This window comes from Nerophis ophidion, linkage group LG09 (genome assembly GCF_033978795.1).
Source record: "Nerophis ophidion isolate RoL-2023_Sa linkage group LG09, RoL_Noph_v1.0, whole genome shotgun sequence".
In the NCBI taxonomy this organism is placed as follows: domain Eukaryota; kingdom Metazoa; phylum Chordata; class Actinopteri; order Syngnathiformes; family Syngnathidae; genus Nerophis; species Nerophis ophidion.
The window spans coordinates 18,858,031-18,878,401 of NC_084619.1; the positions used below are offsets into that span (position 1 = coordinate 18,858,031).

The 20,371-nt window shown below is 38.5% G+C and overlaps 1 protein-coding gene across 1 annotated transcript in view; it reads left to right on the top strand.

Moving 5' to 3' along the window:
* The window catches only part of LOC133559100 (fibulin-7), a 53,441-nt gene that overhangs the window by 18,658 nt on the left and 14,412 nt on the right, over positions 1 to 20,371 (top strand). Inside the window, exons 5-7 of the mRNA XM_061910484.1 lie at positions 3,442 to 3,579; positions 12,945 to 13,082; positions 16,123 to 16,261. Coding sequence (XP_061766468.1) covers positions 3,442 to 3,579; positions 12,945 to 13,082; positions 16,123 to 16,261 — 415 coding nt within the window. The remainder of the gene's footprint in view (positions 1 to 3,441; positions 3,580 to 12,944; positions 13,083 to 16,122; positions 16,262 to 20,371) is intronic.

Here is a 20,371-nt window from a genome sequence, read left to right on the forward strand (position 1 = left end):
TACAATGTACTGGATGAACGAGAACGTCCATATATACAGAGATAATCCATAATTGGTTGGTGTTCTTATGACGAGTCACAATTGGATAAGGTTAGGACAAAACAATACGGACTGGCCAATCAGAGGCAAGTTAAGAAGAATCATAATAGTTACACACTCATGTCACATGACAACAAGGGAGTCTGAGACAGAGGGACGCTTCAAGCTGACAACAACAAAAAAAAAACACTTTAACATGGCAGAAGAATTCTGTCCCGCGGGTTAGATTTTTCTTTCAGTAATTAAGACCTGCAGGAAACTCACAATAATGTGTTTCCTTAGCCATATTTATAAAAACGTATGCATTTAGAGAAGGAGTGCTCGCACTTTGTCTGCAGGGAAGCTACTTTTCAATTGACCAAGTCGAGGAGATCTACCTCATTCATATTTATAATTTATATTTATTTATTTATGAAAGAGACATTTTTGTTAACTAGTTAATGGTGTTTAATGATAATACAAGCATGTTTAACACATAGAGATACATTTCTTTCATGAAGACAAGAAAATAAGTTGGTGTATTACCTGATTCTGATGACTTGCATTGACTGGAATCAGACAGTGGTGCTGATACCGTCCACATTTTCAAATAGAGGAGAAAAAAAAGTCCTCCTTTCTGTCCAATACCACCTGAAAGTGGTATTGGCATTTGGCAATTTGGCATCTCATTTGTCCAACTTGCATACTCGTTTTTAAACACTTTGTTATGAGGGTAGCATATGTGTGTGTGGCCCTTTAATGTGTGGCAGCAGGTGAGTGACGTCAGTGAGTGTGTGGGCGAGAAAGGAGAGGGAGCGGTCGCTGAGGCCGGGAGAGAAATACATTGACATCAAACTCCGTAGCTTGCTAGCTTGTGCACGCTTGCTTTCTGAGACTCTTATTTTGTTAGCACAGGCAGGATGAAACAGGTCTTTTATGGTGAAGACAGGAACTGTGCAGTCGGTCTTTAAAGTTTTGACAGCAGGTACGGCCCAAGAGTCCGTTGAAATAAAGTATTTCTTTCCGTCCTGTCAGTGATTTTTTTCTTAGAGTTCGCAGCAGCCAGCGTCATCTCACAAGATCCTCGGGTGCAGAGAATGTCAAACAACTGACGAAAGTGAAGTCTTGGTGAAGATTGATGATTGCTCATTTTTATGTCTATTTTTTAATGCCTGGCTTGCGATCGACTGACACACCCTAAGCGATCGACCGGTAGCTCGCGATCGACGTAATGCCCACTCCTGATTTAGAGAAAACAATGCCCATAACAATAGTTTTTAGTCGTTTATTCTGTAAACCAAAATCATAACTGCTCTCTTCATCTAAGACGTATGACAGGCTGACCATACGTCCTCTTTTGCCCGGACATGTCCTCTTTTGCGGCGGTGTTTGGGCGGGTTTTTTAAATGCCTCAATTGTTGGCATTTTAAATTAGGGTTGCGTGTATTTTCAATGTACGTCCAGGGTTAAGTTACCGTACATATATATTACTCCAGTTGGTAAATTCTAGCTGTAAATATATTAGCGGCTGGCAACGGGGTGTTAGCCAATGGCTTTGGCTGGGGGGCGGGACTTCCGGGGAAGATAGGGAAGTGACGCTGTTGACAGGAAGTGTTGGTTCGAGTTTTGCCGGGAAAGGTCCTTTTTTTGTTTTAAATGTTGATTCTGCATTTTTTTTTTTTTTTTTACAGAAGCCTAAAATTATTGGCTCAGAAATGCTACTTCTGTTTTTGTTGTTTTAACTGATTTGTGAAATACCTTTCACCTATGGTGTATTCTCTGAGAACATCTGTTTTTGTTTCAAATGTTTTGAGGCATTATTTATATTTTTTACATTAGAATGGTCCACTGGACTGAGAAGAGACATTTTAAAGAATGGGCCGTTACCTGTTTTTTGTTTAAATATAATTAACCTGTTTTGAGGCTTTATTTATGTGTATATTATATACAAGAGGTTATTTTGAATATTGCTACCTTAGTACTTTTTCTAAAACTGTGAATGTTACATAATATAAGTGTGACTTATTTTGTTATACTGTCAACAGAGGAGAAAAAATGCTTTATTTAAATAAATATATTATTTATAAAGCAAGTTCAAGTATCATTGGCAAATTTTCACCTAGTCCCGGCCTTGGCACGCATATATGTGTCCTCTTTTTGGGATTTCAGAATATGGTCAGCCTGACGTATGACACAAATTTAGGAACACACATTAGGTTGAGTTCATGAAAAGTTTTACTGCACATAACCATTACTAACTGTTCCCAAACAATCAATCAATCAATCAATCAATGTTTATTTATATAGCCCCAAATCACAAATGTCTCAAAGGACTGCACAAATCATTACGACTACAACATCCTCGGAAGAACCCACAAAAGGGCAAGGAAAACTCACACCCAGTGGGCAGGGAGAATTCACATCCAGTGGGACGCCAGTGACAATGCTGACTATGAGAAACCTTGGAGAGGACCTCAGATGTCGGCAACCCCCCCCCCTCTAGGGGACCGAAAGCAATGGATGTCGAGCGGGTCTAACATGATACTGAGAAAGTTCAATCCATAGTGGCTCCAACACAGCCGCGAGAGTTCAGTTCAAGCGGATCCAAGACAGCAGCGAGAGTCCCGTCCACAGGAGACCATCTCAAGCGGAGGCGGATCAGCAGCGTAGAGATGTCCCCAACCGATACAGGCGAGCGGTCCATCCTGGGTCCCGACGAGCGGTCCATCCTGGGTCTCGACTCTGGACAGCCAGTACTTCATCCATGGTCATCGGACCGGACCCCCTCCACAGGGGAGGGGGGGACATAGGAGAAAGAAAAGAAGCGGCAGATCAACTGGTCTAAAAAGGAGGTCTATTTAAAGGCTAGGCTAGAGTATACAGATGAGTTTTAAGGTGAGACTTAAATGTCTCACCTTAAAACAACACAAGTCATTGTTTTGTTTTTTTGTCAAGATATAGTTAGATGCTGTTTTTTTGTTGTTGTTGCTGTCGGTAGAAAAAAATGAATAACATTATACGGGTGGGCCAAAGAGAAGGCAAACTAAAATGCATACAGTGGGATGCGGGGGCCACTAGATGTCCACAGCTAGATGACATATAGTTAATAGTAACAGACCCTTGTTGGGGCCATTTGTACACCCTGAGTTACCTTAACATTGATATTATACATGTGGGACCATAGGTATAAATGCCGTTAAATGTAGCGTTGATGTAGCAAGATACTATTGCTGTGTAGCTTGTAGTGTAGCTTGCTACAATTTTCCTGGGATAGCTTCCCCTGTAGCTTTGCTACATATAAACAAGAGTAACTTGTAGCTTAGCTTACTACATTTTCCAAGGAGCTTGCCCATTACTGCTTGCTGGTTATTTTAGCTGCAGAAGCCAAACATTTTGTTTTGTCTTATTTTTATTTCAATGCAGCTCCTCCTGAGTGGAGCGTCATGAACGATCCAGCGTTTAGCCGAAAACCTCGCTGTGCCCAAGTGAACCAAGCCCAACACTGCAGCTGCGATGCAGGCTTTCACATGAGTGGCACATCAGACAACAGTATCTGCCAGGGTGAGCTATTACCACTACAGTACATTTACTGCAATGCTATTAACACTGTACTGACCAAGCATGACATTGTAACCCTAACGCACGCTGATGTGCAAACCATGCACAAGAAATTGCCCCTAAACTCCTGAAATAACCAGTGGAGGCCAGTCTGGAACAAACAAAATAATCCTCTCTCAGGGTCACAAGCTGATTAGCATTCATTTAGGTCACACTTCAGGTGCTTTTAGATTATTGCATTGGACAAACAAATCAATGTAACGTCCTCATATTTACATACAGTATATCAAATGCAGCTGAGATAAGCTCCAGCACCCCCCGCGACCCTGAAAAAGGGACAAGCGGTAGAAAATGGATGGATAGTAATTCATTCGAAAAATATTAATTGCCTTGCTTAGGGTAGGGTAAGCTATTACTTTAGCTCAGGGATTCTTAACCTTTTTGACCCTGGGGCCCAATTTTTCCACTACAGATTGTCCCAGGGCCCACTGAAATATCTACACGGTAATCTTACTCTTGATTTGAATGGTTTTCAATATTTATATCAAACCTACTTACTGTTTAACAGATTAACAACCTTGTCAAATGACATGAAACCATGTGTGATGCACAATGATTACCATTAAGGCTTAGGTCAGGCGGATTACAAAAATAAATACTAACAAACTATACTGAAAAAGAAGGCACTTCTAAAAACTGATGAAAAATAAATTTAACTAAATTACACAGTATTAAAAAATGAAAAATATATAGCTAAATTTATAAATATATGTGTTTGTTTCTTAAATAGACTGTCAACATTTAAGTGCAAATGAAAATACAGCTTCACCAGTTTAGTCATATTTTTTGCGCTTAAAAGGGGAACTGCACTTTTCTGGTAAATTTGGCTATCATTCACAATCATTATAAAAGACATGACGAGTGATGTTTTTTTTAATGCATTCTGAATATTAAATACATTTGATCAAAAGCCTGCTTACAATGGAGCCTAAGGGAGCAGTTCAATTCTACCTATGGAGCTCCTAAAAATAATCCAAACACCTCCATTAGGTTTGTATATACATGATGTAAGTATATATGTAATGTATTAACGTGCATTTTATAATAACATTAAAAATGTACATATTTTGATAATTTTAAGCATACGCAGCACATTCATTTTTTTCATCACTGATTTCTGCTCACTGCAGACTTTAAGAGCCCATCCATCCATCCATCCATTTCCTACCGCTTGTGAAAAATTAAATGAATGAAAAATGTCTCAATCCTCGCAAACAAAAGGGTAGCGTGTGGAACAAGTGCTTTTTGTGTCGTTCTCGCCAGTTCCAGGTCGTGAATGGCTGTCAATCTGCCTTACGACCATGCCACTAGAGGAAAGATATTCAGCATCCAACATTGCAGAATGGTTGGAATAGGTAATAGCAAGGTTTGAAATTCCCCTAAGCAAAATTATTGCTATTGTGCATGACAATGGAGCACTTTATATATAAAAAAACATTTTTGTAACACTTGTCTTGTTTTATTTGACAAGTCGAAAGGACATGATGCCAGTATGCTGTTTTTTAAATAAAGTATTGGAAAGGATAGAAAGGTAGTTTGTCTCTTTTATTCAATTATTAATCGATTAATCAAAGTAATTATCAACAGATTAATCGATTATCAAATTAATCGTTAGTTGCAGCCCTAATATATACATATATATATATATATATATATATATATATATATATATATATGTGTGTGTGTGTATATATATCCATCCATTTTCTACCGCTTATTCGCCTATCTCATCTACAATCGGGCGGAAGGCGGTTTACACCCTGGACAAATCGCCACCTCACCATAGATATATATATCTATATATATATATACTGTATATATATATATATATATATATATATATATATATATATATATATATATACACACATACATATATGAAGTGAATTATATTTATATAGCGCTTTCTCTAGTGACTCAAAGCGCTTTACATAGTGAAATCCAATATCTAATTTTTACATTTAAACCAGTGTGGTTGGCACTGGGAGCAAGTGGTTAAGATGTCTTGCCCAAGGACACAATGGCAGTGACTAAGATGGCGGAAGCGGGGATCAAACCTGCAACCCTCAAGTTGCTGGCACGGCCACTCTACCAACCGAGCTATACCGCCCAATACATGCATATATATATATATATATATATATATATATATATATATATATATATATATATATATATATATATATATATATACACACTACCAGTTATATATGTACACATACATACATATTATTATATATGTGTACATATGATACATTTTTACATACACATCAATTAAGGTTTATTTATAGAGCCTATAATCACAAGTGCCTCAATGTATATACAATATATATTTATACATTTCTGAAGTACACGAACTTCATCATCATCATTTATTTCTATTCCTTTCATGAAAATGCATATTTACAAGCCACGTACAATTGACACTGTCATTGTTTTTTTTGTTTTTCTTTCTTATACATTTCCATGATCAGAAAGGAGCAGATGGAAGAATTATATTCTTATATTTATCTGCCCCTTTTTTTAACACAAATTACAGTATTTTAGATGAATTATAACTGTTCCCTCCACCAACACCCAAACTCCAACATACTTTTCCATTTTTCTTTAAGCACTTTCACAATGACACGTCCAATCTAAATCAAAACTCAGTTTGATATAATTTCAGTTTTCTCTTTTTGTAACTCTTTTTAAAAACAAATATATTCTTACAGCTTTTTAACTCTTTGTTTAGAGAATTCCATGCTTTCACACCAACAACAGACAAGCACATTTGTTTCAAATTTGTTCGCACTCTTGGATGTTTAAAGTCATACGGCCTTCTGTGGTTCTCATCTTCAGATGTGAACACAAATAACTTTTGTATGTCCTTTGGAAGAACTTTATTTCTCGCTTTGAACATCATTAATAGTGTATTCAATTCTACAATGTCTTTTAGTTTTAGTAATCCTGACCTAATGAAGAGTGGATTTGTGTGGTCTCTATATCCTACTTTAAAAATGATTCGAATTGCTCTTTTCTGTGAAAGAAATAAAGGCATTATGTTGCTATGATATGTATTTCCCCATATTTCTGCACAATAATTGAAATAAGGTAGAATAATTGACCAATATAACATTCTCATTGTGTTGTATGGAAAACTATATTTAACCTTGTTCAAAATAAATAAACTTTTAGATACCTTATTTTTCCCATGCATTATATGAGCTTTCCATGTCAACTTTTCATCTAAGATGACCCAAAGAAATCTGATTTCAGACACCTTCTAAAATTTCACATTGTTTATGGATAAACTAACTTCCATCTTTCTTTTATTACCGAATACCATATACTTAGTCTTTTCCAAATTTAAAGATAATTTATTTATATCAAAGCACAATTTTAGTTTAACCATTTCCTCTTTAATATTATTGGCTAAAATGTTCAAGTCATCTCCTGAACAGTATAAATTTGTATTGTCTGCGAATAATACGCACTGTAAAATTTTCGAAACCTCACAAATATCATTTATATATAAAGTAAAAAGTTTGGGTCCTAAAATCGAACCTTGTGGAATTCCACATTCAATATTCATACATTCTGACCTATGATCATCGATCTCAACATATTGCTGTCGTTGATGTAAATAACTGGTTAACCAGTCCAGTGCAACTCCTCTGACTCCATAAGTATATCATTTAGAAATGAGAATTTGATGATCTACAGTGTCAAATGCCTTCTTTAAATCAATGAACACTCCTATTGTGTATTTATTTTGATCAACTGCAGTTGTAATCTCTTCAATAATGTTCATGATGGCCCAGCTCGTAAACCTGTTTGATCGAAATCCATACTGATTTTCATTTAATAATTTATGTTTTTCAATAAAACAGTCTAATTTATTAACAAACAGTTTTTCAAGCACTTTTGAAAATTGGGATAAGAGAGATACTGGTCTATAATTACCAAATGTATGTTTATCTCCGGTTTTAAATATAGGTATAACCTTAGCAGTTTTCATACTGTCTGGGAAAACCCCTACTTTAAAAGAACAATTAATTATATAATGCAATGGTTTAATGATGCAATCAATTGTGTTTTTTATTATACTCATGTCAATTGTCTATTGAGGTCTTGTTTTTTAGTTTGTAAACCACAGATAATATTTCATTCTCAGTCACTTCACTAAGAAACATTGACTGCATAACCCTTTTTTCCCTTTTCCAGACATCCCCTGATTGATCATTAGCTCTAGGTATTTTGTTTGCTAAGCTAGGTCCTACATTTACAAAGAATTGATTCAATTCATTGACAATTTCATCTTTGTTTTCAATTAACATATTATCTTTTTTAAAACATCTAGGTAGTTCTGTTTGCCTTGTCCTATTCCATCCATCCATCCATTTTCTACCGCTTATTCCCTTTCGGGGTCGCTGGCGCCTATCTCAGCTACAATCGGGCGGAAGGCAGGGTACACCCTGGACAAGTCGCCACCTCATCGCAGGGCCAACACAGAAAGACAGACAACATTCACACTCACATTCACACACTAGGGCCAATTTAGTGTTGCCAATCAACCTATCCCCAGGTGCATGTCTTTGGAAGTGGGAGGAAGCCGGAGTACCCGGAGGGAACCCACGCATTGACCCTAACCCTAACCCTTGTCCTATTCCCTATTGCTTTATTTAAAATATTCTATGTAGCCTTTATGTTATTTTTATTTTCATGCAACATTCTTTTGTAATATTCCCTTTTTGCTTGTCTCAATATATTGGTCAACTTGTTTTTGTAGTTTTTATATCGTTTTTCAGCATTCTCTGTTCTTGATTTGATAAACTCCTTATAAAGTCTATTTTTCTTTTTACATGCATTTTTCAAACTGTTTGTCATCCAAGGTGCATTATTTTGCCTTTGTTTAGATCTGCATGGAACCTCAGGACAATGCTTGTTATACAGAGTAATATAATGTTTAAGAAAAGAATCATAGGCAGTATTTATATCGTCTGTGTACACCTCTTTCCACTCTTGTTTTAATAGGTCATCCCTAAAGTTGTTAATATGGTTGACACTTATTTTCCTCTTAAGTATTTGATAGTATGTTCTTTTAGGGAATTGATAGTAGTCAAATATAGGGACGGCGTGGCACAGTGGGAGAGTGGCCGTGCGCAACCCTAGGGTCCCTGGTTCAAATCCCACCTAGTACCAACCTCGTCACGTCCGTTGTGTCCTGAGCAAGACACTTCACCCTTGCTCCTGATGGGTGCTGGTTAGCGCCTTGCATGGCAGCTCCCTCCATCAGTGTGTGAATGTGTGTGTGAATGGGTAAATGTGGAAGTAGTGTCAAAGCGCTTTGAGTACCTTGAAGGTAGAAAAGCGCTATACAAGTACAACCCATTTAAATATTGCAAATATAGGCAGATGATCACTTATGTCATTTATCACTAACCCAGTAGTGATGTGAATCCCTAAAACATTTGTAAAGATATTGTCTATTAAGGTTGCACTAGTTGTGGTTATTCTGCTAGGCTTTGTAATTAATGGGTACAGCCCTTTTTCATATAATATCTCTAAAAAATCTGATGTTTGTTTATGTGAATCCTCCTTTAGAAGATCAATATTATAATCTCCACAAATTACAATAGTTTTATTTTTATTTAAACCATTAATCATTTCCTCAAATTTATCCATGAAGGTTTCCACTTTTGATCCTGGTTTTCTATATACACATGCAACAACAATGTTTCTGTTTTGTTGTAATTCTATCTCAACAGCTACACACTCCAGTAAATCATTTATGGCCATTGTCATACATTTAACTGGTCTGCATTTAAGTTCATTATATATATAGAGGGCCACCCCTCCTCCAGTCCTATTGTCTCTGTTAGTGACATACAGATCATAGTCCTTTAATTTCAGATCAACCTCCTTGTCTTTCTTTATCCATGTTTCAGATAAAGCAATGACTTTAAATCTACCTTTAAGGGACTCTAAAACATCTTTGATTTTAGCAAAGTGTTTTGGTGGACTTCTACAATTAAAATGAATCAAAGAAAATGTATTTTCTATGCTTGCGTCATCAAGTTGTTCCTCAGTATAATACTGGCAAGAATCCTTAACATGCTTAAATAAATGAATCTCTGGATCCACTTCATTCTGAAAATCAAATGTGCCACGTTCTGTGTAATCAACACTTGAAAGGGCTTTAGTCTTGAAAGAAAGAGTCATGAGTTCCTTACAGGAGATCCAATTATCAAGCAAAAAAAGAAAATAAAGAAAATGAAAAATGCACTCACTATGTTCATTTGTACTGATCCAGGTCTTTCATTGTTCTCATCACAATCACTTTGGCTTGTTCTGGTGGTCCGTTTGTCCGGATGTAAACTTTTCCATTCCTGGTCCAGGTCGATTGGATTTTATTTTGCTTTTTGAGGATCCGGCCTGTCCAAGCAATTTCCGCATTTTTGCTTTTTGAGGATCCGGCCTGTCCAAGCAATTTCCGCATTTTTCTTTGTCAGGTGCTCATTTAGATAAACTCCAGTGCCTTTAAGTTTTTTAGCTGCCTTCAAAATGTCCACTTTGTGCTTTCTATTTGCAAACATGATGATGACTTTAGGCTTGTTTTTTTTGTCATTACTTGGAATAATGTGACATGCTCATATGTGCTGACTCTCCAGAGGAATATGTTTACTCTTCATGTAGCGTACCACTTGTTGCTCCAAGGTGTCAAGCTCCTCAGATGGTGCATCCTCACCATGCTTGTCATCAGGTGGGCCAGCAACCCGGGCATAACTCCGATGCCTGGTCTCCAGGCCGGTGACCACAAGGTCATCAGCTCTGGAATACTGTTCCAAATCATCCACTCTTTGTTCTAAGAGCTCAATCCGTTCATTCTTGTGTTGGATGATAGCCTTTAGCTGCCTGATCTCCTCCATGAGGCCTGTCAGTTTCCTCTGTTGTTCCACCACTTCACTGAGTTCCCTTGACATAAAGTTTAGGGAATCTTTAATTCCCACCATTTCAGCTGCTAACTTTGCATTTGTAGTCATTGTTCTTCGAGCAGTCTGGATTTTTGTTGGATGTCAGTGCAGTTTGATGATTTTAGTGGATTTCATTAGGCCTTTCAGCAGAGACAAACAGTTGCAGCCATCTTGCTCAAAAGCCACGCCCTCATCCTTAGATCTTAAATATGTGCATAATTTAAATAAATACGTATCTAAATAAATTTCATATTGAAATCACTACACTTACTTAATTTTTTTTAATTATTATTTGATACAACTGTGTGCTGTCTCAGAGTGATCTGTGATCACATTTACACAGCGGTTTTACACCTAACCTGTGATCACAATTTCTTTAAGTCTGGTTATTAATTTCATTCCAAACTGAAGAGAGAGTTTGTCAAACATGTAAAAATACAGTACAAACTGCGGTAGAGATATATTTTCGAAGGTGGATGCGCGCGGACACCCAACCACCCTCCATCAGACACTGACAACAATGCAATATGAAGTATAGACGATAATAGACATAATGGTGCCACATGCAGAAGGATTCGACACTTTGGGTACTGTCATTTTCTGTGCAGGGGTGTTCACATAATCAGAATGGCGATCAAAATGTTTAAATTTCAGATCATAAAACCCGACGTGGAGAACGTACGTCATCACAACATCCTGTTTTGTTAAAGTCGGAAATGCAACTTTGGGCCAACCTTTGGCCAAAATCATTCGGTAGCCAAAAATTTGTGCATCATATACAGCATGGGTGTCAAACTCTGGCCCGCGGGCCAAATTTGGCCCGCCATGTAATTTCACTTGGCCCTTGAGGCAATATCAAATTAACATTAGACCTGGCCTGCTGCTGTAACACCGCATTCACCGCTAATACTCTTACTTAAACCCTCCCGATTTTCCCAGGAGACTCCCGAAGTTCAGTGTCCCTCCCGAATTTCATCCCGGGCAACAATATTGGGGGTGGGCCTTAAAGGCACTGCCTTTGGCGTTCTCTACAACCTGTCGCCACGTCCGCTTTTCTTCCATACAAACAACGTGCCGGCCCTGTCACATAATATATGCGGCTTATACACACACACAAGTGAATGCAATGCATACTTGGTCAACAGCCATACAGGTCACACTGAGGGTGGCCGTATAAACAACTTTAACACTGTTACAAATATGCGCCACACTGTGAACCCACACCAAACAACAATGACACTTTTGGGGAGAACATCCGCACTGTAACACAACATAAACACAACAGAAAAAATACCTACAACCCCTTGCAGCACTAACTCTTCCGGGACGCTACAATATACACCACTCGCTATCACCAAACCCCGTCCCCCTCAACCCCGCCGCTGAAAAGAGGCATTCCATTTTTATTTAAATTTTATTTGATATGCCATTGATATTTTTTGATTATAATTATTATTTAAAACTCGATTTTGCATGTCACTATACATTTATATACTGTAAGCCTTGCTTGTTCAAGATTCAATGCAAAACTTGTTTGGGTCCCTATTAAAAGGTCAATTTGTTCAACCTCGGCCCGCTGCTTTGTTCGGTTTTAAATTTTGGCCCACTCTGTATTTGAGTTTGACACCCCTGTCTTTGAATTATATTTCGATGGGTTTTTTGGAGTGCATTAACTTGGACAAAAATTCACCAAAGTTTGCAAGCACATCAGGCCTGTTGATAAATGTGGGATTTAAAGGGTTCCAAACTAGAGATGTTACGATCAGTTTTTTTTAACTTTTATTTACTGAATTTCGTCCTTCTGTTTAAAGGTTTTTCTTCTAATTCCACAAACTTCTCTGTGGAAAGAATCTAATAAAAATGTGACAGTGCAATCCTCAGTCAAGGTTAAGTGTTTGCAGGTGTGGGAAGCCAGTATAAGTAAGGTAAGTGTATACTTGGTTTGACTTCAACAAAAGTAGGTTGTGACTTAATGACCATGGGAAAATGTGCGGTCCTAAATTGAGGCCAGTTGAGAACCCCTGTTCCGCACTATGCTGAAAGTTCCCTAACACAACTTCACTTGCCACTTTCTTGTGTCATTTACAACCAAAAATAACTTTTCAACACGATAAAAATGGTAACCACAGGTTGAATGACTTTGGTCTTAACTGTATATGTATTTAATATTTTTCATGCATGTCTTGTTCATAATACCGAGGCAAGGCGGTTGACAGAAACAGTCCACCCAGATGTTTGTTCCAGTATGTGTTTTAATACGGTGAATTTCCTCCATCTCAAACATTCCTGCCGTCTTGTGTACAGCAGCCCCTGCATGGTCCTGATATGCCTGCCTTTTCCTGTTTTTAACAGATGTCAACGAGTGTGAAGTCTACCGTCTGGACCAGGGAGGCACGTTATGCGTCCATGAATGTGTCAACGTGCCGGGCTCATACCACTGCTCCTGCCCCAGCGGCTACAAGCTGCTCCCGGATGGGCGGAGCTGTGAGGGTGAGTGACGGGAGGGCACATGGGGACAAAGGCTCATTCACGAGGCTACAGCAGCTGCACATCTTACTGGCTGTGTGGCAGCATCAACAGGGGCTACCTGGCGATCTAACAAGAAGCTTCACAACTTTAAAAAAGGGTCATATTATACTATTTTTTTATCAATTTAAATATGTCTCAAAGGTCCAACAATAGTGTAGAATTCATCCTTTTGTGCTTCTGTCGTTTAGATACGTGTACTTTATCCACGTTTTACATACTGTCATTTCCAGGTTATAGAGCGCACCCACCTATTTTATGGAACAATTAAATCTCTGAATTGATTAACGTGGACCCCGACTTAAACAAGTTGAAAAACTTATTCGGGTGTTACCATTTAGTGGTCAATTGTACGGAATATGTACTGTACTGTGCAATCTACTAATGAAAGTATCAATCAATCAATCAATCAATGGATGTATTGGCCACAGAAGTCTACACATCCATCCATCCATTTTCTACCGCTTATTCCCTTTCGGGGTCACGGGGGGCGCTGGCGCCTATCTCAGCTACAATCGGGCGGAAGGCAGGGTACACCCTGGACAAGTCGCCACCTCATCGCAGGGAAGTCTACACATTAAAACATAAAATACTTACACAGGTGCTTCTGTTCATTCATAAATTTAATGAAAGACATTGCCTGTAAAAGAGCAAAAGTAGCCTACTGGAAAAGTCATTAAGGTCTTCGTGCTTCTCCTTTTTCGATGGCCGGGTCGATCGTCTTAGGCATTGGTGCTGCATCCTGTGGATGTTGTTAGTTTTTCTCTATGATGAGGGTGAGTCCATAAAGTGATAAACATCTGACTTCATAATTGTGTGAATGTGTTTGATTTAAAGCCCTACTGAAATGAGATTTTCTTATTTAAACGGGGATAGCAGGTCCATTCTATGTGTCATAATTGATCATTTCGCGATATTGCCATATTTTTGCTGAAAGGATTTAGTAGAGAACATCGACGATAAAGTTCGCAACTTTTGGTTGCTAATAAAAAAGCCTTGCCTTTACCGGAAGTCGCAGATGATGACGTCACAAGGGTGAGGGCTCCTCACGTCCTCACATTGTTTATAATGGGAGCCTCCAGCAACAAGAGCTATTCAGACCGGGAAAACGACAATTTCCCTATTAATTTGAGCGAGGATAAAAGATTTGTGGATGATGATATTGATAGCGAAGGACTAGAAAAAATAAATAAATAAATAAAGTAAAAAAAAAAACCCGATTGCATTGGGACGGATTCAGATGTTTTTAGACACATTTGCTAGGATAATTCTGGGAAATTCTGCATTACACCAACATTTTAAGGGCAAAATCGTGCCAGGTTAGCCTTTTGCCTGAAGAAAAAATCTAAATAAGGCCACCTGCAAAATCCTAAAACCTCTGTGTAGCGAAGCCTGATTTTTTTTTTATTTTTTTACAAAGCTGTCCTCTGTGAATTGGTGCTTGTGGGGCTCATCTAGCTAGGGGTGGGTCAGAGGTGGGCATGTGCACGGAAATGCGGCCACAATAATAGCACCAGCGCTTGTGTAAGCGGTAGTAAACTGACCGAAAAAAGAACCTGTCAATGCTTCATGTTGGTGCGAAATAAATGCAGTCACATAAACCTGCAACAAATACTCATGACCCCTGGAATTATGAACATCACTATTACAAATGTTGCATTTTTGCACATTTTATGTGTTCTCTATTGCTGCAATAATTATGACAATTTCTTGTGGGTTTTATTACTTATTATTTAATGCACTGCATGGTTATGTAATACAGTGGTTCTCAAATGGGGGTACGCGTACCCCTGAGGGTACTTGAAGGTATGCCAAGGGGTACTTGAGATTTTTTTTAAATAGTCTAAAAATAGCAACGATTCAAAAATCCTTTATAAATATATTTATTGAATAGTACTTCAACAAAATAGGAATGTAAGTTCATAAACTGTGAAAATAAATACAACAAAGCAATATTCAGTGTTGACAGCTAGATTTTTTTGTGGACATGTTCCATAAATATTGATGTTAAAGATTTCTTTTTTTGTGAAGAAATCTTTAGAATTCAGTTCATGAATCCAGATGGATCTCTATTACAATCCCCAAAGAGGGCACTTTAAGTTGATGACTACTTCTATGTGTAGAAATCTGTATTTCTAATTGAATCACTTGTTTATTTTTCAACACGTTTTTAGTTATTTTTATATCTTTTTTTCCAAATAGTTCAAGAAAGACCACTACAAATGAGCAATATTTTGCACTGTTATACAATTTAATAAATCAGAAACTGATGAAATAGTGCTGTATTTTTCTTCTTTATCTCTTTTCTTCAACCAAAAATGCTTTGCTCTGATTAGGGGGTACTTGAATTAAAAAAAAAAGTTCACAGGAGGTACATCACTGAAAAAAGTTTGAGAACCACTGATGTAATGGATATAATAATGTAAATATAATGAATATACTGCCTGGTTTACTACTAATTAACTAGTCTGTTCAACTTGAATGTCACAAAATTATATAAAAAAAAATACAAGTATTACATTCTTTTTTAAAGTACGGATGTTGTACTAGTATTGGTTAAAATGCAAACGATTCTCAAGTGGCGTCATTGTCACTAAAAAGGAAATTCTTCCTTCATGATGTCATGAAAATCCAGAATATACTGATTGCATGTCTCTTCTCTCAAAATAGGAGCAAACAAGTGAGAGAGATGATGGATTTTTCTCATGTTTGGTGCTCATAAACAGTTTCTAGGAACACATATTTACTGTGAGCACACCATCAAAAAGTTAATTTTGCATAACAGAGGACCTTTGCAATTCTGTCAAGACACGTTTTTGGCCCTAAAATGAATGACCTCACCATTTCCCAGCAAAAGGGATCTTTAGGACATGAAGCGTTTATGTGAGACTGAACCGAAAAACCAAATAAACAGCTGGAGCGCAGCACCCGTTGCTCAGACTGCGGACGGTCTGGCTGCCGGCCCCTCGCTCTTCTTACATGCCTCTGCTGTTTTGTCTTCCAGATGTGGACGAATGTTTAAACCAGCAGCACAACTGTAGCCGAGGAACAACATGTGTCAACACAGGAGGAGGCTTTCAGTGTGTCAACCCAGACTGTCCCCGCTCCCATGGCAACATCACCTACGTCAAAACATCTTCTTTGTACGTGCTCTTTTACTTCTTTTCGATCGGCCAAAGATCCAGTACGTTTGTGCTAAATGTGGAAGAATGGGCTCTTGGGGGACATTTTGACTAATAGCAGGAAATAGGAGTGATAAATGTAAAAATTCTATTCTGAATAGGTTTATAACCCTCAAACCATGTCCAAGTCCCCCACTGTAAGTCAGGTCTATATTTGGAGGCGAGCCCTTGAGGAAGCTGATAGGATGTCGTACATCGAAGAAAAAAATAGATTTCATACATGTTGGCTCATATTCTGTTAGTTTTGGTCAACACAAAGTTCACTGGATATAAATTTAGCGCTGTGCTCTGGGTTGGAGCTGAAGGTGTGCAGTGTATGCCTGGATGAGGAGGGAGTGTGATAAATAATAATGAAGTACCTCATATGTTTGTACTGTAGGTGTTACTTTTCTTCTTCTCATGACAGCTGTTCCTGTTCCTCTGCAAACTGAGCTGAAATGTAAACCAAAATCAGCCATGAAAAATAACCGCAACACATCATACTTTCTTTAAATAGGACAGCTCTTGTAGTCCTATGCTCTCGACGAGAACTGTCGTATCTAGTCTTTGAACTTGAACTGATGAAGCCTTTTTTTGATGTTTATGTTCAAAGTCTTGATAGAACAGCTCTAGTCTAATTGTTGGATCTAGTCTTTGGGTACATAAAGCTGATAAAGCCTGCTCGGATGGTAGGCGGGATGTCTTCGAGACTAGGTAGGATAGCTTCAGTATGGTCTAGTGAGCTAGGGTCTGGTCTACAGTTGTTTTATCTAGTCTTTGAGCATGAACATCCAAGCAGACGTAATCAGTTTAGGACTAAGACTAGATAGGACAGCTTTAGTCTAGACTGGAGCTCCCCTGTCTAATATTTGAGCAATATTTAAAGGCCTACTGAAATGAGATTCTCTTATTTAAACGGGGATAGCAGGTCCATTCTATGTGTCATACTTGATCATTTCGCAATATTGCCATATTTTTGCTGAAAGGATTTAGTAGAGAACATTGACGATAAAGTTCACAACTTTTGGTCGCTAATAAAAAAGCCTTGCCTTTACCGGAAGTAGCAGACGATGTGCGCGTGACGTCACAGGTTGTAGAGGTCCTCACATCCTCACATTGTTTACAATCATAGCCAGCAGCAGCTAGAGCTATTCGGACCGAGAAAGCGACAGTTTCCCCATTAATTTGAGCGAGGATGAAAGATTCGTGGATGAGGAAATTTAGAGTGACGGACTAGAAAAAAAAAAGGGCGATTGCATTGGGAGCGATTCAGATGTGTTTAGACACATTTACTAGGATAATTCTGGGAAATCCCTTATCTTTCTATTGTGTTGCTAGTGTTTTAGTGAGTTAAATAGTACCTGATAGTCGGAGGGGTGTGTCTACGGGTGTGTTGACGCCAAAGTCTCTGACGGAAGTCACGGCAGCTGCAGCAGGACAGAAGCTCAGCTGATCTCCGGTTAGAGCCGACTTATTACCACAATTTTCTCACCAAAAACTGCCGGTTGACTTGTAGTCGGGATCCATGTTCGCTTCACCGCTCTGATCCATAGTAAAGCTCCACCTCCGGGAATTTCAAACAAGGAAACACCGTGTGTTTGTGTAGCTAAAGGCTAAAAGCTTCCCACCTCCACCTTTCTACTTTGACTTCTCCATTATTAATTGAACAAATTGCAAAAGATTCATCAACACAGATGCCCAAAATACTGTGTAATTATGCGATGAAAAGAGACGACTTTTAGCCGTGTGTGGTGCTGGGCTAAAATGTCCCCTCCAACCAATAACGTCACAAACACGCGTCATCATTCCGCGACGTTTTCAACAGGAAACTCCGCGGTAAAATAAAAATTGTAATTTAGTAAACTAAACCGGCCGTATTGGCATGTGTTGTAATGTTAATATTTCCATCCATCCATCCATTTTCTACCGCTTATTCCCTTCTTTTGGGGGTCACGGGGGGCGCTGGCGCCTATCTCAGCTACAATCGGGCGGAAGTCGGGGTACACCAACTCATCGCAGGGCTGTTACTATTTCATCATTGATATATAAACTATCAGACTGCGTGGTCGGTAGTATTGGGTTTCAGTAGGCCTTTAAGTCTTTGAGCAAGACTAGATAGGACAGCTCTTGTTTTGTCAAGAGAACTCTAGTCTAGAGTTTTCCTACAGTATCTAATCTTTGAGCATAAACTGATGAAGCAGACTCGGACATTCATGCTCAAAGACTAGTTAGGACAGCTCTTGTTTAGTCTAGAGACCTCCAAACTAGTCTAGAGTTGGTCTATCTAGTCTTTGAATATAAACTGATTACGTTTAAGAAGATGTTCATGGGGAAAGACTAGTTAGGACAGCTGCAGTCTAGTCTAAGCTGCCTACTTAGTCTTTGCATATACTAATATCGCTTCATCAGTTCATCAGTTTATGCTTAGATTAGATGGGAAATGATTAGATAGGACAGCTATGGAGTTGCTCTATCTTGTCTTTGAGCATAAACCGCTTACTCCTACTTAGGTAAGATGCAAAATGTATTGTTCAAAATCTAGATAGGACAGCTCTAGTCTATAGTTGTTGTACAGCATCTAGTCTTTGAGGATAAACTAATGAAGCCCACTCAGATATTCATGCTCAGAGACTAGTTAGGACATCTCTAATGTAGTCAAGAGCTTTACTATCTAGTTTTTGAGCATAAACTGCTTACTCCTGCTTGGGTAAGATGCAAAATGTCTTGCTGGAAAACTAGATATGACGGATCTAGTCTAGTCTAGAGAGCTCTATTCAAGTCTTATCTAGTTGTTCTACAGTATCTAGTCTTTGAGCATAAACCAATGAAGTCCATGCGGATGTTAAAGGCCTACTGAAATGAGATTTTCTTATGTAAACGGGGATAGCAGGTCCATTCTATGTTTCATAGTTGATCATTTTGCGATATTGTCATATTTTTGCTGAAAGGATTTAGTACAGAACATCGACGATAAAGTTTGCAACTTTTGGTCGCTAATAGAAAAGCCCTGCCTGTACCGGAAGTATGTGTGCGTGACGTCACTGGTTGCAGGGCTCCACACGTATTCCCATTGTTTTTAATGGGAGCCACGAGCAGTAAGAGCAATTCGGACCGAGAGAGCAACAATTTTCCCATTAATTTGAGCGAGGATAAAAGATTTGTGGATTAAGATATTGATAGTGAAGGAATAGAAAGAAAAAAAAAGCGACGGCTCCGGGCGACGGCAGTGTGAACGTTTTAGATGTAATTAGACACATTTACTAGGATAATTCTGGAAGATCCCTTATCTGCTTATTATTTTAATAGTGTTTTAGTGAGATTTTAAAGATTGTAAAGGCATACCTCGAGGTCGGATGGCTGCGGTGAACACGAAGTGTCTCAGAGAGAAGCCGAGGAGCCAAGCGCACAGCTGCCGCTGCTGCAGGACGACGAATAATCCAATGATTTCTCCAGTAGGATATATATCACAATTTCCCCATCCAAAAACATGCTGGTTGACGTAGACAAAACATGTTCACTTGACCGCTTCACTTTACAACAAACAAAGAAACACCGGCTGTGTCTCGGTGCTAAAGACAGCTGCAATACACCGCTTTCCACCAACAGCATTGTTTTTAATAGATTCCATTATTAAATGAACAAATTGCAAAAGATTCAGCAACACAGATGTCCAAAATACTGTGTAATTATGCGGTTAAAGCAGACGACTTTTAGCCGCGAGTGGTGCAGCTGCTAATATTTCCTGACAGTCAGTGACGTCACGCGTACGTGTCATTCCGCGACGTTTTCAACAAGAAACTTGAGGGAAATATAAAATTGCAATTTAGTAAACTAAAAAGGCCGTATTGGCATGTGTTGCAATGTTAATATTTCATCATTGATATATAAACTATCAGACTGCATGGTCGGTAGTAGTGGGTTTCAGTAGGCCTTTAATGCTCAAAGACTAGTTAGGACAGATTGTGTCTAGAGGGCTTAAGTGTAGTTTGGAGTTGTTCTGTCTAGTCTTTGAGCATTAACTGGTAAAGTTTAAGAAGATGTTCTTTCTGAAAGACTAGTTAGGATAGCCTTTGTCTAGTCTAAGATGCCTAT